The following is a 25,099-nucleotide window of genomic DNA, read 5'->3' as shown; positions in this document are numbered from 1 at the left end:
GAACGGAGAATTATCTACAATCTGTATAAAAATCAGTCTGCAGTGATAAGAATCGAGGGCTTTGAAAAAGAAGCAGCAATCCAGAAAGGAGTGAGGCAAGACTACAGTTTGTCCCCTCTCCTTTTCAATGTTTACATAGAACAGGCAGTAAAGGAAATCAAAGAGAAATTTGGAAAGGGAATCACAGTCCAAGGAGAGGAAATCAAAACCTTGAGATTTGCCGATGATATTGTTATTTTATCTGAGACTCCAGAAGATCTCGAGAAGTTGCTGAATGGTATGGATGAAGTCTTGGGAAAGGAGTACAAGATGTAAATAAATAAGTCCAAAACAAAAGTAATGGAGTGCAGTCGAACGAAGGCAGGTGATGTAAGAAATATTACATTAGGAAATGAAGTCTTAAAGGAAGTAGATGAATATTGTTACTTGGGTAGTAAAATAACTAACGATGGCAGAAGTAAGGAGAACATAAAATGCAGACTAGCACAAGCAAGGAAGAGCTTTCTTAAGAAAAGAAATTTGCTCACTTCAAACATTGATATAGGAATTAGAAAGATGTTTTTGAAGACTTTCGTGCGGAGCGTGGCATTGTATGGAAGTGAAACATGGACGATAACTAGCTCAGAAAGAAAGAGAATAGAAGCTTTTGAAATGTGGTTTTACAGAAGAATGCTGAAGGTGAGATGGATAGATCAAATCACGAGTGAAGAGATACTGAATCGAATTGGTGAGAGATCGATTTGGCTAAATTTGACGAGAAGAAGAGATAGAATGATAGGACACATCTTAAGACACCCAGGACTTGTTCAGTTGGTTTTTGAAGAAAGTGCAGGTGGTAAGAACAGTAGGGGTAGACCAAGGTATGGGTATGACAAGCAGATTAGAGCAGATGCAGGATGCAATAGTTATGTAGAAATGAAAATGTTAGCACAGGATAGGGTGGCACGGAGAGCTGCATCAAACCAGTCTATGGACTCATGACTCAAACAACAACAGTTCCTATTTTCAATAAAAATAAATTAAGTACTCTAAACCCCTTCTTTCCCTCCAGCAATCACCCACCATTCCATGTCCCTCAGCCCCACCTTAAGCAATTTTTTTATTTTTTTATTTTATATATATAATTTTTATGTTTTTTGAATTATCTTTATCCTCAATGTTTATTTCTGCCATGTTGGAAACAAATGAATATCTGAACTCTTTGCCATCAACATCATTCTGTCCATACTTGTTTCAGCTGAGCTGAGTTGTAGAAGATTCTCCAAGTTCAGGTATTTTAAGTGCTTCTTCAATGATCCATATTGGAAACAAATGAACATCTCAACACTTTCCCATCAACATCATTGTGTTCACACTTGTTTTGATGTGGCCACAAAGATGCACACAAAACGGTGTCACACGCGTACACGGATTTTATTTTCAATTATTTACAGGTTATACATTAACCACACAAATCACCCAACTACCATTTTAAACAATTACCTAACACGAAGCACATGGAGAATGCAACCTTGAAACAGTTGAGTGCTGAATGCTTACATTAGCATGTCGGCCTAAACACGTGTTCACAAAAATAACTTCAGCTAACCAATAACTCAACTCCACCACCAAAACCGCTTCCTTATATATGTTGCTTGGCCAGACTTCTAGAAGGATATGTCGCAACATATCTTCTAGTAAATTCTAGAGTGCTTAATACATAGTTACAATTGGAAGGAAGGTTCTATATAGTCCTCGTCATACCTATTGTTATTCTGGATATTACAATGTGTTGCATAATACTGTAGTGGATTACACATCATATATACAGGTAATAATATTATATACTATCAATTACAGGTTCTTACATTAACTAAACTCATATAAATATGCATATACAGCACAAGTTTCATGACATAACCTCACAAACAATGCAATCGTAAATAATAATGATACTAATACTAATAAATGAATGCAAATACTTCATAGTCATACATCACAAGTAATAATAATAATAATAATAATAATTCAAGCTTGATATTGCCATTATTTACTCATGGGTAAAAGAATATTGTTTTCAAATTATATCAGTTTAACACACTTGCATCAGTTTCAGATGAACCGAGTTCTAGAAGATTCCTCTAGTGCTGTTATTTTAGTGTTTCACCTGGTCTTCTGTGAGGTGCAGTCTTCCAACTGGAGGAAAGCTGAGAGCTTGTACATGACATGTGATTGTGATGAGTGTTTTTAAAAACTTTACTCGTCTTGAATTTCTTGCTTGCATCATATATATGGGTATTTTATGTATATCGTGCCTTTACTTTGATTTTGACTGATGATGGTCTCTGGTAAGACTGAAACTAGTTTCAACAAATATATGTAACTTTTTTAAGGTTACAACAAACAGTATTGAATAGGTGGAAACTTTTAGCTTTTGTTTTACATTATACGCTCTTCAATATGGATTAATATTAAATTTATTACCTATGAATATACCACTTAGTCAAGCAGCTTGTCTCCTTTCTCCCAAGTCTTCCCAGCCCAAACTTCGCAACACAATAAATCGAGCTGCTTTTCTTTGGATTTTTTCCGGTTCTAGAATCAAGTAATTCTGGTGAGGGTCTCATATATTGCAAACATACTCTAGGTGGGATCTTACCAGATACTTATATGCCCTCTCCTTTCCATCCTTACTACAAACCTTACAACATCCTCATAACCATGTGCAGAGATCTGCACCCTTTATGTAGAATCCCATTTATGTGATTACCCCAATGAAGATCTTTCCTTATATTAGCACCTACAGTAGGTACTCACAATGATCCCCAAAAGGAACTTTCACCCCATCAACGCAGTAATTAAAACTGAAAGGACTTTACCTATTTGTGAAACTCACAACCTGACTTTTATCCCCGTTTATCATCATACCATTGCCTACTATCCATCTCACAGCATTATTGAGGTCATTTTGCAGTTTCTCACAATCTTGCTGTATCCAAAATATCTGCTATATCTTGCTGGAATCCTACAAGTTGAACTTTGGTGGATTAATCTGTCCTAAACACGAACTGCCTCTATCTAACCAGTTATTAAATTTGCAAACATGTCTAATATAACATAGTGCAACAGGGAAAAAACTTTTTTCACAAAAGTAGATGTACTTTATGTATTTCTGCCTCCTGAATTCGAAAATGACACTGAAAATATTGTATCACCCACAGTTTTGGCACAGAATGTATACTTTGCTAATAACGATATCACATATTGATGTAGTACATATATATGGCACACGAATCATGCTGAACTAGAATACAAGTTTAAATCAACAGCATATTGAAATATGCACACACTGAACAGATGCATAAAGAGAATGTAGTAGAAAACATGCACTAACGTAATTCACTCTGTGCTTTCTTAGTTGTCATGGCGTGGCCCCAGTTTTTCTTCTTATGGGGCATTTCGGTGTGCTTACGGTGAAGCATCCAGCAGTAGTCAGCCGTAATAGGAATAACCAAAGTTCCCTGGTATCGTCGTTCCGTGTCCTTTATATCCCGATGGAACCTTTCACCCTAGTCCTCACTTACAGCACCCAGGTTTCTATCAAAGAGTAGAGAAGGGTCCACCTATTCAATACCATTAGGTATTGGTTTGGTTTGGAGGTTTGGAGGAAAAATGTTAAGGTGAGAATGTAAAAAATGTAACTTCAAACTCATTGAGCATCCCACCATATGCAACTTCGTCAGCATGTTCTCCACTATCTCGACATACTCTGGGCTAAGATTGTTTCTCAGGAAGTTTTGAACCACACACTTAAAGGCACTCTAGGCTTCTTGCTCCATGGCATTCATTGAATAAAGGAACTTTTCATTTAGCATTACTTTCTGAATATCGGGACCAGTGAACACGCCCTTCTTCAACTTAGCATCTGACAGGTTGGGGAACTTGTTACATGGATATTTGAAACAGTTGTCACACCTAGGTAATGCTTTGACAAACTGCTTCATTACGCCCAGTTTGATGTGCAGAGGTGGCAAGAATATTCTGCCCCTTTCCACTAGAGGGTCACACTTGATATTTTTGTCCCCTGGAACCAATTCCAACCTTCAGGGCCACTGTTTCTGCATATTACATTGTATATTATAATAAACTCTAAAACACCACATGAAGCTCAGAATATCAATGAGAATATTATTATAATATCACTAAATTGCATTACCATTAATTACGAATTTATGCAATTTGTGAAAAAACTGTGGGTGATGAGATGTTTTCAGTATAATTTTTGAATTCAGGTCGAAATGCATAAAGAACACCTACATTTTCGAAAAAAGTTTTTGAGACCATAAAATTTGTTGCATTTTGTAAACAGAAATAATTATTTCCCAAGGCTTACATGCAATGCATGTCAAACTGACTGGCCTGTAATTTTTAGCTTTGTGTGTATCACCCTTTGTTTTACATAAAGGGGCTAGTATAGCAACTCTCCATTCATTTGATATAGCTCCTTCATGCAAACAATAATCAAATAAGTACTTCAGATATGGTACTATATCCCAACCCATTGTCTTTAGCATATACCCCAAAATCTTATCAATTCCAGCTGCTTTTCTAGTTTCCAACTTTTGTATCTTATTGAATATGTCGTTATCATAGGTAAATTTCAATACTTATTTAGTATCAGTCACCCCCCCTATCTGCGCATTATCCTTGTAACCAACAATCTTTACATACCACTGACTGAATACTTCTGCCTTTTGAAGATCCTTGCATACACACTCCCCTTGTTCATCAACGATTCCTGGAATGTCCTTCTTGGAACCTGTTTCTGTCTTAAAGTACCTATACATACCTTTCCATTTTTCACTAAAATTTGTGACTGCCAATTATGCTTCTTACCATCATGTTATCCTTAGCTAACTTCTTTGCCAGATTCAGTTTCCTAGTAAGTTCCTTCAATTTCTCCTTACTTCCACAGTCATTTGTAACTCTATTTCTTTCCAGTCTGCACCTCCTCCTTAATCTCTTTATTTCTCTGTTATAATAAAGTGGGTCTTTACCATTTCCACCACCTTTAAATGTACAAACCTGTTTTCACATTACTCAACAATTGCTTTAAACCCATCCCAGAGTTTATTTACATTTTTATTTACCGTTTTCCACCGATCATAGTTACTTTTTAAAACTTCCTCATGCCTGTTTTATCAGCCATATGGTACTGCCGAACCATCCTACTTTTAAGACCGTCCTTTTTATCACATTTATTTTTAACTACGATGATTTTTTAATATTCATTCCCCTTCCCCTTTTTCCTCTAGTCAACACCACTGTCTTACTCTTTTCCAAAGAGACTTTCATTGGATAATTCTGAATAATCTCATTCAACGTATCGAGTGGCCCTTGAAATTCCTCTCGGGTTGTTTGTTTGTTCATTTGTATTAAGCCAAACATTAGCAGCAGCTTTCTATCTAGGATTGTTTTTATTCTTCTTCCAAGAATATTTAAATGTTTTACCACCATTTATTATAGGAAGAGGCAACAGCAATTTTTCGCAATCTTATCTCTTGTGTTTTATACGTCTCTTGACTATCTCATAGGAGAATGGTACTTTATTTGTTTGAAGTGCAGTTCACTTCTTTGTCCACATATATGTTATGCAACAAAAACAAATGGACAGCAACAGGACTTGCTTTGTATGCACAGAAGTTTTTTCATATCCCTTGCTTCTTTCACTGTTAGAGATGTAGTCTGTTTCTGAGGTGATAATTTGAATAATTTATTGTAAATGTTCTTTCCAGCACTTGTTTATCATCAATATAAACTGAGTGGTACAAACAAATTTTAAGGACAAAATAGTATTGAAGAAAAATGTTTATACATACAGGCCTCTGAATCATTATTTCTAGAAAATTTCAAAACATGTATTTCTTCATAGCCAATAGAAAGAATGCGACCTGGATGCAGAGGATTCAGAAAACTCTAAAGAAACTGTTCACATCAATTAAGTTGAAAGACTGGACAAAAAGAACACCTGTTCTTCCTTTCCACCAAGCACTTTAAAAGACAACTGACTTATTCAGCATAGACCATAGCAAAGAAATTATTAGCAACGCAAGAAATAGAAAATTCCTGATATTAGCTGTCGAAATTGCTCCTTTAAGGGAAAAAGCAACCAACAAGATTTATCAATTTGTAAATTCCAGATATCAGTAATAATTGGAAGCTCAATGTTTCTAATGTGATCGAGAAACAAATATATTGTACCCATATATGTGGGGATATTACAGCATACTTTATTCATTTCCACCTCAGCGAGATAAAATTGATATGTTACTGAATCAATCTAGTCAGCTCGGTTGCTAGTGGGAGAGATAACCTTGAAGCTTGTCCTCAACACGTTTTCATTGCTCATAGCAAGCAGATGTTCGTCAATGAGCGCTATTGGTCAAGTTCATGTCAGGTGACTCGCTATGCTTTTGAGTATATACAAAGTTAGAACTGCTTTTCCTTCGAGAAAAATCTACAGCCAGGATTCAAACCAATGAAGGAGAATTGTAGGCCAAGAACTATGCCACTACTGGTTGATATCTCACCCCACTAGTGAAATAAGAGAGAAATGATCCCATAATTATTGCACTATCATTATGATTCCCTGAAAGTTGGGGTGTCAAGTAAAGACTCTTATTCATTATTATTCTGTCATCAAGAATTACTCGCAATTCTGATACTTATGTAGCTGAGACAAGACTTACTTATTTTAATTCCGCTGAGGGAAGTAGTCCCATTCTATTCGAACTATCAAGTGGTTTGTGGTCATGATATTTCCATAACTCTACTAAAGTGAAGCAAACACTTTTACAATCTCGTCTCTTGTGCTTTATATGTCACCTGACTAACTCATAGTTGAATGGTACTTTAATTGTTTGAAGTGCAGTTCACTTCTTTGACCACATATCCACATATATCTATTGTCAAAACCACTATATTTTTAAAATCAGAACACTCGGCGTATGGTTTAAAGGGTGCACTGTACACAGAACAAAGTGAGAAAAACACAAAGTTCCGGACAAAACTGTAATCTGGCAATATAATACAAAAGTGGATGTGATACATGTAAATTTAACCTACCTGCAATACCTATTGCTCACCAACAGACACATGAATAAATGCCTGTTTAAGGTCAGTGTATCGACTTCATAGATTGCATTACGCAGGTTAACTTCAGCACCTTACCTAATAACTCACCCTCTTAATGGAGAAACTGTCTTTTCTCTCTTTGAATACTATTCATACCCATTACTGATTTAGTATTACAAATGATGGATAGTAGATTGCATGGCACATCTAAAGAGTAGCTTTGTCTACATTGAATAGAGTTCACATCTGGCAAGTAAAGCTAATTCATACAGGTAATAATGACACTGAGAAGCCTGCACAATACTCCACATCCATTAAGATCAATCCTCTTTGAAAGACCAGCTAGACAGTTCAAAAATTGGTTGAACGATGACGTCCCGATATTCAGGAGCCTCCAGGCTACCAGAAATGAGCATGAGAGGTAAATGGTGACTGTAATGCCATTCCAAAACATTTTTTATCCAAATATTTTCTGCTCCTGCTGAATACTCTGACCAAAGTATGCTGCATTTTTACATTTTTTTTCAATTGCTGCCAACAATAATTGTCAGAAATAAGTAAAGGGTGACTGTACAAAAATATTTGATAATTGAAATATTTGATATTATATATGATCACTTTGCGTTGTATCCTAACTGATACAAATAGCTTTGAAGGCTACTAGTTTCATTAACTTAAAGCATAAAATAGATGATGGATCTAAAAGGTAACCCTAACGTTGAAATTCCGGTTAAGGTAAGTACAATTGGGAAAGAGATGTGATTAAAGGAATCAATATTTTTTTCTTTACCACATGAATATACTTACAGAACTAATCCCGCAATGACATCTTCATCAACATAAGCAGCATTGAACTTGATGACATTCACCAGCATGGACAGAAATTCATGAGTTTTTCCAATTCCAGTCATGTCAGACATCCACTGAAGCAAGAATGGACCCACTTCTTCTTCAAAGTATAAGATATCCTTTCCATTTTCTGTCAGACTCTGCAGCAGTTCAAGCCTAAAATAACAAGTAGATGGTCTAGAAATGTTTTTTGAAATAAAATAAAAGTTTGTGTTCCAGTTCAGATTTAAAGAACCAAAAATCATGCTTCTCTACATCCCCAGTGGGCAGAATCTAAAACAAAGCCATTTTTAAATTACTGTAAATTAATCACTACAAATTTCAGTATATAAATAGCGCAGGTCAGAAACTGTTCCAGATGACAATGCAAAAATATAAACTTATTAAAGCCACATTCACAGGCGTTCCATATCTCCAAATGGAGTGGTGTCACTCCAAACTGTAGAAGCAGTTGTTGAAGGTGATGGACTATTCATTAGCAGCTTTGGTAAGTACAGAAACATTTCTATAAGTTAATAAGGTGTCTGTTGAATACTACCACAATCATTGTTTGTTAATACTTGTTCATAATATCACCAACTCTCAATCACTGACAAGTTTATGCAACGTAAACAATATTGTATATATATATGCGCATGATTTAAAGTGATCTAATAGAATCTGAGAATGTTCTTGTAGAACAAAACATGCAATTCTTCATTTAACAGTGAATTTTTTTACAGGTATGTTATAGTGTTATATGAGTTATAATAGTGTGTATTTTTTTACACATATGTTACAGTGTCATATCTGTAATAATTAGTTTTCGACAAACTGAAAACCTTTAAAGTTACATCACATACTCCAAACGCCTGTAGTGAATTCCGGAACCATTACGGCATGGTGTGTTGCGGTTTTGCGAGACACAACTAGGAGTGTTCGAAATCCAGCAGACCACTCCGAGATGCCAGCGCACTGCTATATAATGAAGGGGGAAATTGTACTTGGAGTGGCCCTAAGCTACTGCATAAATGTATTAGTCAGTGGCAAAACCACTGTTCAAGCAGCTCAGTCAGTCGAAAGATATCATCAGCAACATTAAGTGTTTCGTAGTAGTGGCACTTCAGGGCACGACTTCATTCTGGAGGTCATTCTTAAGGCAAGTTGTAGGTAGAAAATTAAAAGAAATACATGCTGCTTTAAAGGAATTAGTTACATTCTACAAGACCTGAGAGCTTGAACCAAACAAGGACTTTGGTTTTTTTTTTTTAATATTCTGCGCAGCTGCTTCAAAAAATAAACAGAACGTGGTAGGCTTATTTCCATTTATTCACGGTATAATTCAGTGTTCTGACTGTATTCTCTGTATATATCCATTGGAAAATGGTTAATAGCAAACCTATCTGTATCAGTCATAATATCGATTTCTTAACTTCTCTACAGCTGATGCTTGTGTAACTGAGGGAAGACCGCAGTGGGAATTTATTGAACCTCTCTCATTTGGCTGTATAAAAAAATTTATTTTGATCCTGTACACAATTTTATCTGTAGATTTGAACTTTTGGAACTAACTGTAGTTTGGCAAGAGTTTCTTCCGATTTTGTAAGCCTGGACTTTTCCAAAACCTTTAAATTCTCACGCGACATCAAGAAAGAATAATATGATTGGAGAAAATAAAAGTGATTGTAATTGGTGAATGTTAGATCCGAAGGTGAATTCTGCATTCTGATTGGTTTCCTTTTGTGCTTGCACCATTTCCTGCTTGGCCATGTTAGTGAGTAGTCATACTCGCGCCGAGCTCACCGCTCAGGAACCTGGCTTTCAGGGTAAGCACTCTTCCTTCTTCAATGTTTGTTTGCAACTTCATTTAAATTGAAATATAGCACTTTCTTTAACTATACAGGAGTTTGCCCGTGGATTTCATGTTCACCGATAACTTTTAACGTCACGATGACACCTTTTCAGCTATGATCATTTATATCTTGTTGGAGGCAAACCCTTTTTTTAAATCCTTCTTGTTTACATTTAAGTTATGCATTTGGTTTTCCCTCATTTAAGTCTGTGTAACCTAACATACGTAATTGTTTTCATGCGTTCATACACATGAAGTGTTTTAGTGATGAAGCTGTTTTCATTTTGCATTGGGTGCCCAGGCACGTGTATCTGTTAAAATTTTCCTAGTATGTTGCGCACGTGTCAAGGTTATGTCTAAGAACATTTAATGTTTTATTATTATGTTACTTGAGTTTGTTGATTCTTTTGAGTTTTTGAATACTTTTTCTTAAATACTAGGCAAGTTACCTTTCCAAAATGTTATTTCGCAAAAAGGATACATTCTACTACCTTGCAAGGTTCCATGCCACTTCCCTTTTCCTATCAGTAGTAATTGAGTTTCCTAACCATGTTTTATTTTTATTTTAACTTGCGATGTATTTTGACCATTCTAAAGTTGTTTTCATATTTCAATGTTATTTCCATTAAACTGTGTTATATTAACCGCTCAGGAGCAGTTACAGCATGTTGTAAAAATTTTGATATGAAAATCAGGAAAAATCAGGATATACAATTGGTCAAAACTGCCTATTCTACATGTGTTGCGCAAACAGTACTTCTTCTTTGTTTTGCCTCATGACTATCATAAAATTCAGCTATCTAGCCGATGAGCCATACTCCGCCAATCTTCCCTATCTAAAGCTTTCAACGTGGTTACTCTGAGAGAACTCTGTAGGGGGCCGTTCACCATGTCAATCCATCGTGTTGGTACTCGTCCTCATTGTCTGGTTCCCTGGACTTTGCCCTCAACAATCAACTTTTGAAGACTACCATCTCGGCGCATTATATGTCCAAAGTAGCGTACAATCCGCTGGGAGACCTTACACGATAGACAAACTTTTATCTGAAGTTGGTTCAGGATTGATGTGTTTGTAAGATGAGCTGTCCAAGGAATCCTCAACATTTTCCTCCAGCACCACATTTCAAAGCTTTCTATCTGTTCACGATCACGTTTGAGGATCGTCCACGTCTCTGCACCATACAAGAAGACTGAGAAGACTAGAGATTCAACGAGCTTCTTTTTTGTATTGTTGGTGATATTATCTTTTCAGACCTTCTGCAGACGGATCATTGCTACCTTTGCTATTTCAATTCTTCACTTTATTTCATCTTTGGAACCACCAGAATTGGATACTAAGGAGCCTAGATATACATACTGATGTTTAACTTCACAACCTCCAATCTGTTGGATATGCGGACTGTTGTTGTTCTTACGATCAACAATCATGACTTTGGTTTTCTGTCGAATTAGGCATAATCCCATTTCAAGGCTTGCTTCCTCCATTCTCTTGATCAGTTCTGTCAACTCCTCTTCAGATGATGCTATCAAGGTGGTGTCATCAGCAAATCTCAAGTTGTTGATCTTGCATTTCCCAATGGAAAATCCTTTGTCCCAGTCATCTAATGCAGTTCCCATTGCATACAGAGATTGAAAAGTAACAGTGACAGGATACATCACTGATGGACTCCAGCCCTCGTACGAAACTGCTTTGACTGTTTGTTTTGAATCTTCACATTGGCTGTATTTCCTTATACAAGGACTTGAGGAGATCAATCAAATGGAGTGGCAAACCCATGTCATCTAAAATTTTCCAATGATGGTTCTATTTGACAGTATCGAAGTCCTTTTGGTAGTCAATAAAGCACAGGTATTCCGAAACATTGAATTCTCTAGCCTTTCTATGATTTGTCTTAGGCTTAAGATCTCTTCTCGAGTGCCTTTTCCTTTCATGAATCCAGTCTGGACTTCAGGAATTTGATACTCTAGGAATGCCCGGAGTCTCTTATTCAGGATATGAAGCATAACTTTACTGGCATGTGAAATCAAAGCAATTAAGTGATGATTTTCACATTTTTTCCTCGATCCTTTCTTGTGGATTGGGACAAAGATAGACTGTACCCATTCCTTGGGCCAGCTTCTAGAATTCCATATTGCTTGGCAGATTTTCAACAGCATATCAATTCCAGCATCGCCTGTAGCTTTCAAGACTTCTGCACTTATTCCATCAGGTCCACACGCTTTTCCAGTTCTCAGCATTCTCAAAGCCATTTCTACTTCATCTCGGAGGATGTTAGGTTCAGGATCTGACTGTTTGTCTACCTTCACTTGGTCTTGTGCATTGCACTGTTCACTGTATAGATCCTGGCAGTACAATCTCCATGTTTCTAGAACATTCTCTATATCCACATCATCATCACCCTGTGGGTTCTGTACAATCCAGGAATATGGCTTGAAATCTCAAGTGATTATTCTAATTTTGTTAAAAAGATCCTTGCTGTGGTTTTGATTTGCATGATCTTCAATCTCAGAACAAATGTTACTAAGGAATTTATTCTTATCTCTTCTACAAGACTGAATCCTTCGATCAACATTTGCTCTCTTTTTTCTTTAGTGTTAATGCCAGATTTTTTAAGGCACCTTCTTACTTCTACAAGCTGAAGGGTCAAGTCAGAGATACACTGTTGTCTTCTAGTATTTGGTACTCTAGATTCATTCAAAGAGGACTCTATCCAGTTTTTAGTCACATTCCACAGCCCTTCTGCAGTCGTTACTGGATCCTGTAATATGGAGGCTCTTCACGCCAATGATTCCTTGAATGACGACATATTACCTATTTGTGGTATCCTGTGTGATCTTTTAACTGGTGTTTGAAGTTTTATTCTTATTTCTGCTATAAGAAGCTGATGATCACTGCCACATACTGCACCTGGACAGGTTTTGTTGTACATTACAGAAGACCTCCATCTTGAACTGATCAGGATGTAGTCCATCTGATTTTTATATTGACCATCAGGCAAAGTCCATCTGTACATGTGCAGGATGTGATGCTTGAAGACTGTTAGTTATGGTGAACCTGTTTTGAATTGTAAACTCAAGAAGCCTGTTTCCCCGTTCATTTCTTTCTCCAATTCCATATCTTCCTATCGATGTTCTGACATGCTCATCATGTTGTGTTGAACCAATTTTGGCATTGAAGTCTCCCATAACAATAGTTAGATCTCTGCTTGGAAAAGCTGAAACAGTAGCATCAAGATCTTGATAGAAGCGGTCGATTATTTCATCAGACGCATCCGCTGTTGGGGCATACTTGAATGATGATGATGATTGAAAGTGGCTTTCATATGAGACTTAGTGTTATAATGTGATCATTAACAGGTTTATATCCTTTCACTAGGCCATTCAGTTTGTTACTGATCACAACTGCAACCCTGTTACTGCTTTTTTTCATCATTTCCAGAAATGTAGACCCAATGGTTACCACTTCTAAAATGGCCATTGTTTTTCCAGTGAATTTCACTTAACCCACCACTCCTGTATTATACCTTTCCAGCTCTTGTATTATCAGGAAAAGTTTTCCTGAAGCCAAAAGTCCTCTCACATTCCAAGTAGCCATACTCTGCTTTGTTCTTCCAGTTGCAAATTTTGCATATGCAGCCTGGTTTCCTACATGCTCATGTCCAGTAGCACATTTCACACACTTTGCAGCCTGGAACCGCAAAAGCGCCGGTTGTCAGCCGGGTCATACGACGAATTAGATCCATTTAAAGCAGGTATCATGATAGTGTTCATGTTCTTATGTTTCTCCCAGTCAGCTGCGAGAAATGTACAGATTGTGACCGAGTTTCCTAAGCAAAAGCCTACTATATATTCTCTAATTTTACTCCAAAACTATATTAATTATTTGTACAGGTATATCCCCTAGTATATTATGGACGATTTTCAGCGTTTAAACGTTAAACAGCTGCAAAATGAGCTACGGACCAGAGGCGCTAAAACTAGCGGGAGGAAGGAAGAATTAGTACAGCGGTAATTACAAAATTCTAACACGCTTTATTATCTAAATAATGAATAGGAGACAGCATGCCTTTTCCTAAAGATTACAATTAGGCCTACTTGATTATTGTACATTGAGAAATATATAAATATACCTCCACAAGACTTAAATCATAAGTAGAGATTTAAATACGCACTTACTCTACTTGCTTATAGTCTTCAATTCACGTATTTTTTTTTAGGTTGATGGCGGCTTACATGAAACTGCAGATACAGCCTTGTTCACCACCAAAGGCATGTGAATTTCTTCAGTTTCCTAGTACCGGTTCCTTTGAAGAAATGACCATCAGCCATAAGGTGAAGATCACCATCACAAATGTGCATTTGATGGATTATTTTGTATTTAGAAAATCGGAAATAGATGGAGCACCTGTTTCCAACTACAAATCATTGTGTGATGCTGGATACAGACTTTTCAGTGAAAAGTTTGTTTTGTTTATAAAATATTTCTTTCAATCGGTTGAAATTCTAATATGCAGTGCTGTGAAATCCGAGTACACAAAACATAAGAGCTATAATGTGAAGGTTATTTTAGGAGTACCTGGTGACATTATAGGAGGAGAATGTGAATGTGTTGCTGGAGCAGGCCCCAAGGCATGTTGTAAGCATATTGCTGCTGTAAGCTATGCATTAGAGCACTTCTCCAAGACTGGTATTATTCAGTGTTCAGAAACATGCACCCAAAGTTTACAAACTTTTCACCATCCCCCTTCCAAACGGTTGAGGCCAGTTAGCCCTATGAAAGTGGAATCTTTGCCCTTGGAACAAGTTTTCCAGGAAGCCTGCCATGATGTTAGGCCATTGTCAGGAGTTAATCAGCCTGGATATCAGCAATATGTTGAAGGTATTGTAAAAAGTTCCCAACATAAGCTTGCTTTTTCTTTTGCTCTAAAAAAAAGAACAGGCCAGCTGCTTTGATGTCATTCATGACCACCATTATGGTGTGGATCCATGTGCAACACAAGCTGAAAATCTTGTAAGAGTCAATGATGAGGAAAGGAAGAAAATTGAGGAAAATACTAGACAACAATCCCAGCAAAGTCTATGGTTCAAAGAGAGGAAATATCGTTTGACAGCAAGTAATTTTGGGAAAATCTGTCACTCAAAAACTCCTAAAGCCCTAGCAAAATCTGTATTCAAGGGAAGTTTGTTTTGCTCCAGTGATATGAAATGGGGACTTCAAATGGAAGACTCAGCAAGAGACAGATATTCTCAGCTAACAGGCCATGTAGTCGAAAAGTGTGGCCTCATTATTCATCCTACTAGACATTATCTGGCAGCATCTTGTGATGGATTAATTGGACAGGATAGAGTCTTGGAACTTAAAGGCTTGCCAAGTAATAAAAATGAAGCTATTTCAATCAAAGGTGTTCCATACTTGGGCGAGAGCAGTGGTGCAGTGATACTCAAGAAAAATCACAACCATTACTTCCAAGTGCAAGGCCAGCTGTTTGTTACAGGGAGACATTATTGTAGCTTTGTTGTGTACACTGATGTTGACATGCTAGTGTTGGAAATAGAGAGAGATGACATTTTCATTCATGAAATGGTGGCAAATTTAGACAAGTTTTACCATGAATATTTTGTTCCAGTCATCCTAACCTGACATAATGGTTTTCCTGAAATTGCATAATATAAAACATACAAATATTATCCTCCCTGAAAAACGAATTTTACTGACATGCAATTTTGACTGCAGTATTTTGTATGTTTTAGCAAGTCCTATAGCCCGTTCTTTGTGTATTCTTTTAGAGGCTATCCTCATTGTTTCAATGTTTTCTGATGGAGTAAACTGCCTTTTGCCTTTCAGAAATGGTGGGATATTTAATGTTACACCTTTAGTGCATAACAGATCCTGAATGTTGAACCCCCTATCTGCCATAACTGAATCTCCTTCTTCCAAGAGATCCAACATTCCTGATCTGATAAATAACTGCCTATCTGATATTGCTCCACCATATGCATCAGATATGAAACTTATGAAACCAGATGGATTTATACCTATTAATACCTTTGTTGTGTTTGCATTTTTGTATGTAGAAAATGTAACTTGCTGTGCTGTAGGGTTCTTAGGTTTTGCTATTGTAATCTCAGTTGCATCAATTATTACTCTAGTCGAGGGGTATTTCTGTCTAAAAGCAAGGGGGCTGTTTTCAAGGACAGTTTCTCTATCAGGCCATATGTTCAACTCTTTAAATTGGCAGTACATGAAATTAATCCAAACATTAAATATTCTCCCAACAGTAGTTTTATGGATTCCGAAGTTAAGGCCTAGTTCTTGGTCAGATTTGTTGGTCCTTAGCTTCATAACTGTCAATAAGAAACACAGTCTGGGTTCAAGAGGGAATATTTGTAAATTGTATCTGTTTTCTCCCAAAACAGCAAAAACCAAATTAAAATGTTGGACGTCTGCAAACCCTGTATAAAGCAATACAGCATCAGGATTATTCATTATTTGCCCAACAACCAAATTACCTGTAGTATTTGCCTGAGTACTGACGTCTTTGAAAATGGGAGTCACAGATGTTACATTCACTTCTTCGGGTATATTCACGATTTCTTCCCGTACTTCAATGGGGTTCATTTCAGCAGATTCCAATATTGTAAGCTTATCGTGGTTATCCGGCGATTTTCTGGTGTATGGCCTCTTTCTTCTTTTTGTTGTGTTCGTGGTCCATGGAAAAAGCGATGGAACAGTGCCCGGTTTTAATCTTGCTCTCTCACCTTTAAATACAAACACACAAATTCTGTGGTTGTTATCGAAATGCCTAATAATTTTATAGGTAGAAAATACGAATTGTTTCCGTTCGTAAGTCGCACTTACCCAACAAAGTTTTTGTGAAGTCTCCGGGTTGAAAATGATGGGAACACACTTTAATATTTTCGGTCAGATTCTTCTCACCGAAATGTTTCCTTCTAACAGCATGTAACCATTCCTTCCTCATTTCTTTGTGGAAACTGATGAAACGAAAACGAGCTTCCCTGATTTTTACAAAGAGGAACACTGCAATAACTCGGCATAGTCACGAAAATAACAATTTAAACAACTTAAATTCGTGGATATTAGCGGCATGAGTAGACAGGAGACAAATGAAGAGCGCCTTGCGCTTACCCAGTACAACAGCACTGCGTTCTATCGGTGCTAGTTCTATACATCCCTATTGCTCCGTGCATCAAGTCGATACTGATGGCAGTGCTGCCCGACATCAGGTTTTCAGTGGATTCCAGTGGCATTTCCTCCACTGAGGGGCCACCGCCCTTCCTCAAGGAGCTCATCCGCCCAAAGCCGTTGGCTCCCTGAGGGTGTCAGGTTATTTCTTGCCGCCTTAGACTCTCGTGGAGTCGCTGGTTGTACGGTCTACTCCTTACCGTAGCAGAGCAAGACTCTGGTCAGACATTCATAACACTTATTGTCTCAAAGCCCGACTGTTGCTATACAAGGCTGCTCTATTATCTCACAGGAAGTATGTGAGATGAGCAGTCTCTGATAAGCCTTCCGAAAATAGTATGAACTCATGCTCTACACGTGTGAATTGATCATGCACTTAGATGCCATTACTTAATCGTAATCGTAATCTTTATTTTTCTACCAGATCTACAGCAATGAAGCCTTATTGATCCTTTACGGAAGAAAAATAATAATGCCTAGCCTAGTCTGCTTAAGTTGCTGTACACATATCATAAAGCTCGTATAGTAAAAATAACTAACACCAAACAAAAAAAACAAAAACAAAAAAAAACAAAAAGTTACTGGAAATGATAATAATCAATTGTCAATAAGTCACTGTTGTCTTTTCATATATAAACCAAACCTCAAAAAATCTCAATATTGCTGGTGAGAACAGGGATAAAACGAAAACTGATAGTATTGAAAATAATAATCAAATGTCAATGCATCACTGATGTCTTTTCAGATATCAACGATCTCAATATTGCTATTAATAAAAAGGGATAAAACGAAAACTAATATAACTACTGCCATAAGGTAATTCCATCTATTTGACAATATGGCAATACTAGTAATGGGAAACTAAAACTGGCAACATATAACTGGGCAGAGTACAATGCTGTATCGGGCAGAATCAGCACTTAGGTCACAGAGTATATCGCTTCCGGCCGGGATCTCATTCAGCGTATTCTCTCTTGAACACTGACCTTTCTTATATTCTACTTATGTTGCACACCTGACTACTTGTTACCTCCACTGTAATGCCTGAGTGCCATTTACTACACCTTAAGATTCTCTACTGGTAATCACACTTCAGCATCTAGTATTTCACTATATTAGTTACCTTTAAAGCCCAAGCAATTCGTCAACTAAGATGAAACCATATTAACTCACATATCACTAGGCTACTAGAGCCCCAGCTCATATTCCAACCATCTCCATATATTCACTTTCTCCTTAGCACCTGTCCTAGTTACACACACTCTCTTCCTCATTCACTACACACTTCACCATCAGGTATCATGCCTCTTCAGACCCACTTGTCATTTAACCGCTCTTGTCATGGCTATGTATAACATGCACACATGCACACACTCCACTATTCTCCAGTATGCAGCAATTTACTTCCAACTACAGATTACCTTTTTTACTTCTTGTCACTATGCCTCCGTCTTCTCTGTTCTTTTTGCCCCATATCTCTCTTAGGCTCAAACTTCTCCCTTTCACTAGGGCACCTCTTGCTTCTTCTTCCTGACTCCCAGTCGTATTTTCGCTTCGTTTGCGTGCTCTTGTTACATCCTGCGTTTCTACTCCCACAACCGCTCCCTGTTTTCTTCTTTCTTCTTTCCCACTGGCCTCCGTTCTGGACTCCTTCAATATTGCCTTGGTCTCCCTTATTTCCCTCCTCATCTCTGCTAATACCTCCCTGTTCGCTACTTCGAATGCTTCAGCTATCGCATCCATCCCTTTCTTTCTTTCTTTCTTGCTGCGAGCTTGGATCCGGTGCTTTATTGTCCTTGGTTCTTTCTTTACCTCCATGTCCGCCTTCGCCCACTTTACTGTCTCTGGCCTGTCTTACTTCCACACTTTTCCCCACTACCATTTCGTCTTTGCTGTCATTTCCATCTCTCGTAATTTCTTTGCAGTCCACACTCTGGTCCATATACTGTTAGTCACAACTAATTTTTGACCCTTAATATAGGCTCTCAACCCTTGTAATTTGGCCCTGGCCAAATGTTTCTTCAGTGTGTTAATATTCTTTACCCCTTCTCTGCCAATGTCTTCTTTAATCCAAATTTTTGTGCTACGTATGTTGTCTGCACCTTTTAACACTGCTTCTGCCATCAAGGTGGAAAACAGCTTCAGTTTTATCGGTCTGTCACCCCTTTTTTTGCCTATCCTTTCTAAATCATCAATGTCAACTTCACTAAAGTTAATTCTCATCATTTTCTGGATAATCTCCACTACTTTGTAGGTTGTCAGTACTTTATCTTCTGCTTTATCTTCCGGTACTCCATATATAAATAGGTGTTTCTTCCTCCGTTCTCGGTTACAGTCTTCAATTTCCGATCGCAGCTTCACCACCTCTCCTTCCATCTCCCTTATTCTTGTCTTGAGTGTTATAATCTCTCTCTCGTTGGATTCCACTTTGCTCATTATCTCGTCTGTTTTTCCCTGTATCCACCGTCGTATATGCTCAAATTCCTTCATTTGCTCCTTCATCATATTCTTAATCTGCTCAAACGGGCATACTTCTTCCACCACTTCTTTCACCACTTTTTTTATGACCTCCACGTCTTCCCAGTTCATGTTGCCACTAGAAGTCGGGCCGGGGTTTACCTCTACACCTCCTATAGCTAGTAGTACCAATATCACCACTGCCGCTAATATCATCTCGTCCATCATTCTTGCTTCCATTATACCTCCTTTATTTCTAGCTATCTCCTTTCCCCCTTTCCTCTGCCATCTCCCAATAGCTGCACGATATTGCTCCACTCCAATCATCTTCCTCTTCCCACTCGAATTACTTTACCATACACCGTTCACATTCCACGCTGACTCTCCTGGCACCTCCACACAATACGTCCGTCACCGAACGCTGACTAGGTTAGACTGATGCCATTACTTAGCAAATGTATAGATTAATATATTGCATCAAACACCCGCGCGATTATGCGAAACGCAATGCTATTTGTACCAAATAACTACCTGCGCTTTGCTATGGAATTCTCAGAGAGACTGTCCTTATAGTTTTCCCAACTGAAGTCAACATAGGTCATTATAATGACATCAGTACAAATATAATGATTAAAAGTAATGTTATCATATGAAATATTTGATAAAATGAAAAACAGCACATTTTCTCACTTTTAAAGGAAAGTACTATGGTGTCGATCTAACAGTTGGAAGTTCCAGAGCTAGAATGACCAGGCCGCAGACAGCCACGAACACTCCTGGGTCATTATTCCATTTAAGAAGATGCTTGTTGTTTAAAGGACGGTAACATCTAGGTCATCAGCCCCTAATGGCACGAAATGAGAAGAAATATAATGACAATTTAAAAGCCAAAAGGTGAGTCATTCCCGGTGCCCTAACATCTACTTTGTAGTCACTGTACACTAAAAAACCATTTAAAGACCACTTGAGTTGATTTTATGAGTGGATGATGAGCGGCAATCAGCAACTGACGCCCGCTGGAAATATTAGGCATCAATCCTTCGACTTATTATGCTTGGGGCAATGAAGAGTTGGGACAGTATACCACCTGAACTAGTCCCCACGAGCTGCAAAAAGACTTGGATTTCAAAGGCACTAGACGGATCCAAAGATGACGCAGTGTGGCAGAGTAACAAAGAATCTGATACTGGTATGAACAGCGGCGAGGATGGCATATCAGGTACCGGAACCAGCAATAGAGACACAGAAGATTGAGTAAATTGTTTACTAGGAAGTCCATATTTCATAATAATGCACTAAATTTCGCTGCTTTTCTTTGGATTTTTTCCCATTCTTGAATCAGGTAATCCTGGTGAGGGTCCCATACACTAAAACCACACTCTAGTTGGGGTCTTACCAGAGACTTATATGCCCTCTCCTTTACATCCTTACTAAAACCCCTTAACACCCTCATAACCATGTGCAGAGATCTGTACCCTTTATTTACAATCCCATTTATCTGATTACCCTAATGAAGATCTTTCTTCATATTAACACCTAGATACTTACAAAGATCCCCAAAAGGAACTTTCACCCCATCAATGCAGTAATTAAAACTCAGAGGACTTTTCTTATTTGTGAAACTCACAACCTGACTTTTAACCCCGTTTATCAACATACCATTGCCTGCTGTCCATCTCACAACATTATGGAGGTCCCGTTGCAGTTGATCACAATCTTCTAACTTATTACTCTTCTTCTTCTTCTTGCGTTACGGCCTCTGTAGGACCACGGACAGCTCCTTCATGGATTGCATTTTCTTCTTGTCCTCCCAGAACCTCTTCATCCTTTCTCTTCATCTCTCCCGCTCTTCTTCCGAGATATTCAGTATCCTCTTCTCTTGTCTACTCCACTGGTGACTCTCAATCCTTTTCCTGTACCCATCCCTATCATTGATCTCTGGCATATTAGTCGGTATGTACTTGCTTCTCCAATTTTCCTTTTCTTCCACCTTGATCCCCAATTCCGACCAATCTTTCCGGAGTTCAACTACCCACTTGGTTCCTGTCTTTCCTCGTGTCCTCGCTGTTGTTTCCCATACTCTTTTCGTCATTCTATCCATATTCATCCTGATTACATGTCCCGCAAACCTTGCTCTTTTCAGTCTGATTTCTTCTGAGATTGTTCTCATGTCCCGGTATAGTTCTTCCCTGGGTCTCCTCATCCATCTCTCACCTCCTCTCTTAGGGCCTAGTATTTTCCTCAATATTTTTCTCTCCTCTTTCTCTAGTTGTTCCGCACCATTTCTTCCTAGTGCTATTGTCTCAGCAGCATATAATACAGCATTTCTCACCGTTGCCTTGTAAAGTCTAATCTTTGCGTCTGTAGATATATTCTTTTTATTGTATATATCTCTGGTCATACAGAAGGCTGATCGCATCTTCTTTATCCTCTCTGTTATTCCCTCATTGCTCCTATTCCTTCCTGTTATAAATTCTCCCAGGTACTTGAATTTGTCCACCTTTTGCACGGTGCCTTCCGGTGTTGTCCAATCCTCAGTGGTATTCAATGTCTTTGTCTTGTTGTAGGCGATCCTCAGTCCTACCCTTCCGGCTATATTGCTTAAGTTGTTGAGTTGTGTCTTTGCATCTTCTTCTGTCTCACTTACTATAGCTATGTCGTCCGCAAAGGCTAGACAATCTACTTGGGCCCTATTGTCCTTTTTGTCCCCAACATGCGTCTTTGGTATTCCCATTGTCTCATTCATCGTTCTCCACTGCCTGATGACTTCATCCAGAGCTATGTTGAACAACATTGGTGATAATCCATCTCCTTGTTTGACACCAGTGTTGATATCAAATTCTTCAGAGAGTACTCCTCTGAATCTCACCCTTGCCTTTGTGTCTGATAGTATTTCCATTATGAGTTTATGTGTAGTGCCATCTAATCCTCTGTTCTTCAGGATTCTTCCAAGGGTTTGCCTGTCGATGGAGTCATATGCCTTAGTGAAATCTACAAAGGTTACCACCGTTCTTTTGTTCTTTAAGGCCCGATGTTCTATCAGTTGTTTCAGTATAAATATCTGTTCTATGCATCCTCTTCCCTTCCTAAATCCTGCTTGGTAGTCTCCAATTGTACTTTCTAACTGTTCTTCCAGTCTATTGAGCAGGACTTTCGACAACACCTTATAGCCAATCTCTAGTAGCGAAATTCCTCTATAGTTGTTTGCATCCCTCTTGTCTCCCTTCTTATGTACTGGTATTATGATTGCATTCTTCCATCCTTCTGGTAACTTCTTTGTTCTCCAAATCTGGCCGATGATGTTGGTCATGTTGTCTACTGCCTTGTCACCTCCCCACTTAATCATCTCAGATGATATTCCATCTTCTCCGGTTGCTTTGTTATTCTTTAGATCGCTTATGGCCTGTACGACCTCATCTCTAGTTGGAGGATATGACTCTCTCTCTTCTGTGTTTGTCCCCAGCTCCAGCTCTTCTTCAGGTGGTTCACAGTTTAACAGGTCATGAAAGTATTCTGCAAGTATCCTACAGTTCTCCTTCGCACTAACTGCCAGATCCCCATTCTTATCTCTTATAAAGAGTTCTCTGCCTTTATATCCACTCAGACTCTTTTTGAATTTCCCAAAAAAGTCTCTACTATTGTTTTTCCTGAAGTTGTTTTCAATTTCATCCAATTCCTGCTTCATCCTCTGTCTTTTGGTCCATCTTATGGTTCTGGCTGTTTCCTTCCTTACTCGTAGGAAAACTTCCCATTTTTCCAGGTTCTTCTTAATGCTCCAGTCTCTCCAGGCTTTCCTGCGATTCTCAACCGCTTTCTCACAGTCCGTATTCCACCACCAGTGTTTCTTTTTCTTTTCTTCCTTTCAACATATTTCAGCCTGTTTCCTCATATTCAGCTTCATGTCATCCCATCCATTGCCAGTTTCTATTCCTTCCTCGTATTTGGATCGACTGTGCCGTAATTTGTCTCTGTCTATATTTATTTTTCCAGTTGGTCTACTTGTCTGTGACAGTCTACCCCTGTGCGGAATCCAAAGGCACTTGATTTCTGTAAGATAGTGATCTGATTCTATTCTTGTGTTCTTTCTGACCTTTGTGTTCATAATCTCTTTAGTGTTTGTCAGATTTATTGCCACATGGTCAATCTGGAATTCCCCAATGTGGGTGCATGGGCTTGCCCATGTCTTTTTCTTATTCGGTTTGGCCCTGAAGTGAGTTGTCATAAGTCTCATTTTGTGTTCTCGACATAGTTCAATTAACCTTTCTCCGTTTTTGTTCGTCCTCTTGTGTGCTGGGTACTCGCCTACTATCCCCTTATGTTGCTTCTCCCTCCCTACCTGTGCATTATAATCACCTACAAGTATCTTTACTTGTCTGTGTGGTATGCTTTTCAGTGTATCATCCAGTTCTTCCCAGAAACTGTCAACAGCTTTCTTGTCTTTTCTGTTCTTGTCATTGGTAGGCGCATGTCCATTTACTATGGTATATTTTTTGTTCCCTGCTCGAATTGATAATGTGGATATCCTTTCGGACCTACAACTTATTACTCTATACAGAATAACATCATCTACAAAAAGCCTTACCTCTGACTCCACTTCTTTACTCATATCATTTATATAAATAAGAAAATATAAAGGTCCAATAATAATGCCCTGAGGAATTCCCCTGTTAATTATTACAGGGTCAGATAAAGCTTCGCCTACTCTAATTCTCTGAGATTTATTTTCTAGAAATATAGCAACCCATTCAGTCACTCTTTTGTCTAGTCCAATTGCACTTTTTTTGCCAATAGTCTCCCATGATCCACCCTATCAAATGCTTTAGACAGGCCATTGCAATACAGTCTATATGACCTCCTGAATCCAAGATATCTGCTATATCTTTCTGGAATCCTACAAGTTGAGCTTCAGGGGAATAATCTTTCCTAAAACCAAACTGCCTTCTATCAAACCACTTATTAATTTCACAAACATGTCTAATATAATCATAAAGAATGCCTTCCCAGAGCTTACATCCAACGCATGTCAAACTTACTGGCCTGTAATTTTCAGCTTTATGTCTATCACCCTCTCCTCTATACACAGGGGCTACTATAGCAACTCGCCATTCATTTGGTATAGCTCCTTCAAGCAAACAATAATCAAATAAGTACTTCAGATATGGTACTATATCCCAATCCATTGTCTTTAGTATATCCCCAGAAATCTTATCAATTCCAGCCGCTTGTCTAGTTTCCAACGTTTGTATCTTATTGTAAATGCCATTGTTATCATATGTAAATTTTAATTTCTTTAGCATTAGTCTCCTCCTCTCTCTGGACATTATCCATGTAACCCATAATCTTTACATACTGCTGACTGAATACTTCTGCCTTTTGAAGATCCTCACACACTCCCCTTGTACATTAATTATTCCCGGAATGTCTTTCTTGGAACCTGTTTCTGCCTTAAAATACCTGCACATACCCTTCCATTTATCACTAAAATTTGTATGACTGCCAATTATGCTTGACATCATGTTATCCTTAGCTGCCTTCTTTGTTAGATTCACTTTCCTAGTAAATTCCTTCAATTTCTCCTTACTTCCACAGCCATTTCTAACTTCATTTATAACTTTACAGCTCTCCTCAGCGAAGCCGCATGTGCT

General features: G+C 38.2%; 1 protein-coding gene across 2 annotated transcripts in view; it reads right to left on the bottom strand.

Moving 5' to 3' along the window:
• gig (tuberin) overlaps positions 1-25,099 on the bottom strand; it is a 619,250-nt gene that overhangs the window by 547,935 nt on the left and 46,216 nt on the right. For both annotated transcript variants that reach the window (XM_067150053.2, XM_067150054.2), the window contains exon 5: positions 7,921-8,118. In XM_067150053.2, coding sequence (XP_067006154.2) covers positions 7,921-8,118 — 198 coding nt within the window. The remainder of the gene's footprint in view (positions 1-7,920; positions 8,119-25,099) is intronic.

Source organism: Anabrus simplex, chromosome 6 (genome assembly GCF_040414725.1).
Source record: "Anabrus simplex isolate iqAnaSimp1 chromosome 6, ASM4041472v1, whole genome shotgun sequence".
Lineage (NCBI taxonomy): Eukaryota > Metazoa > Arthropoda > Insecta > Orthoptera > Tettigoniidae > Anabrus > Anabrus simplex.
Note: the sequence above shows the minus strand (reverse complement) of the source record. Positions and strands in the feature narration are given on the sequence as shown.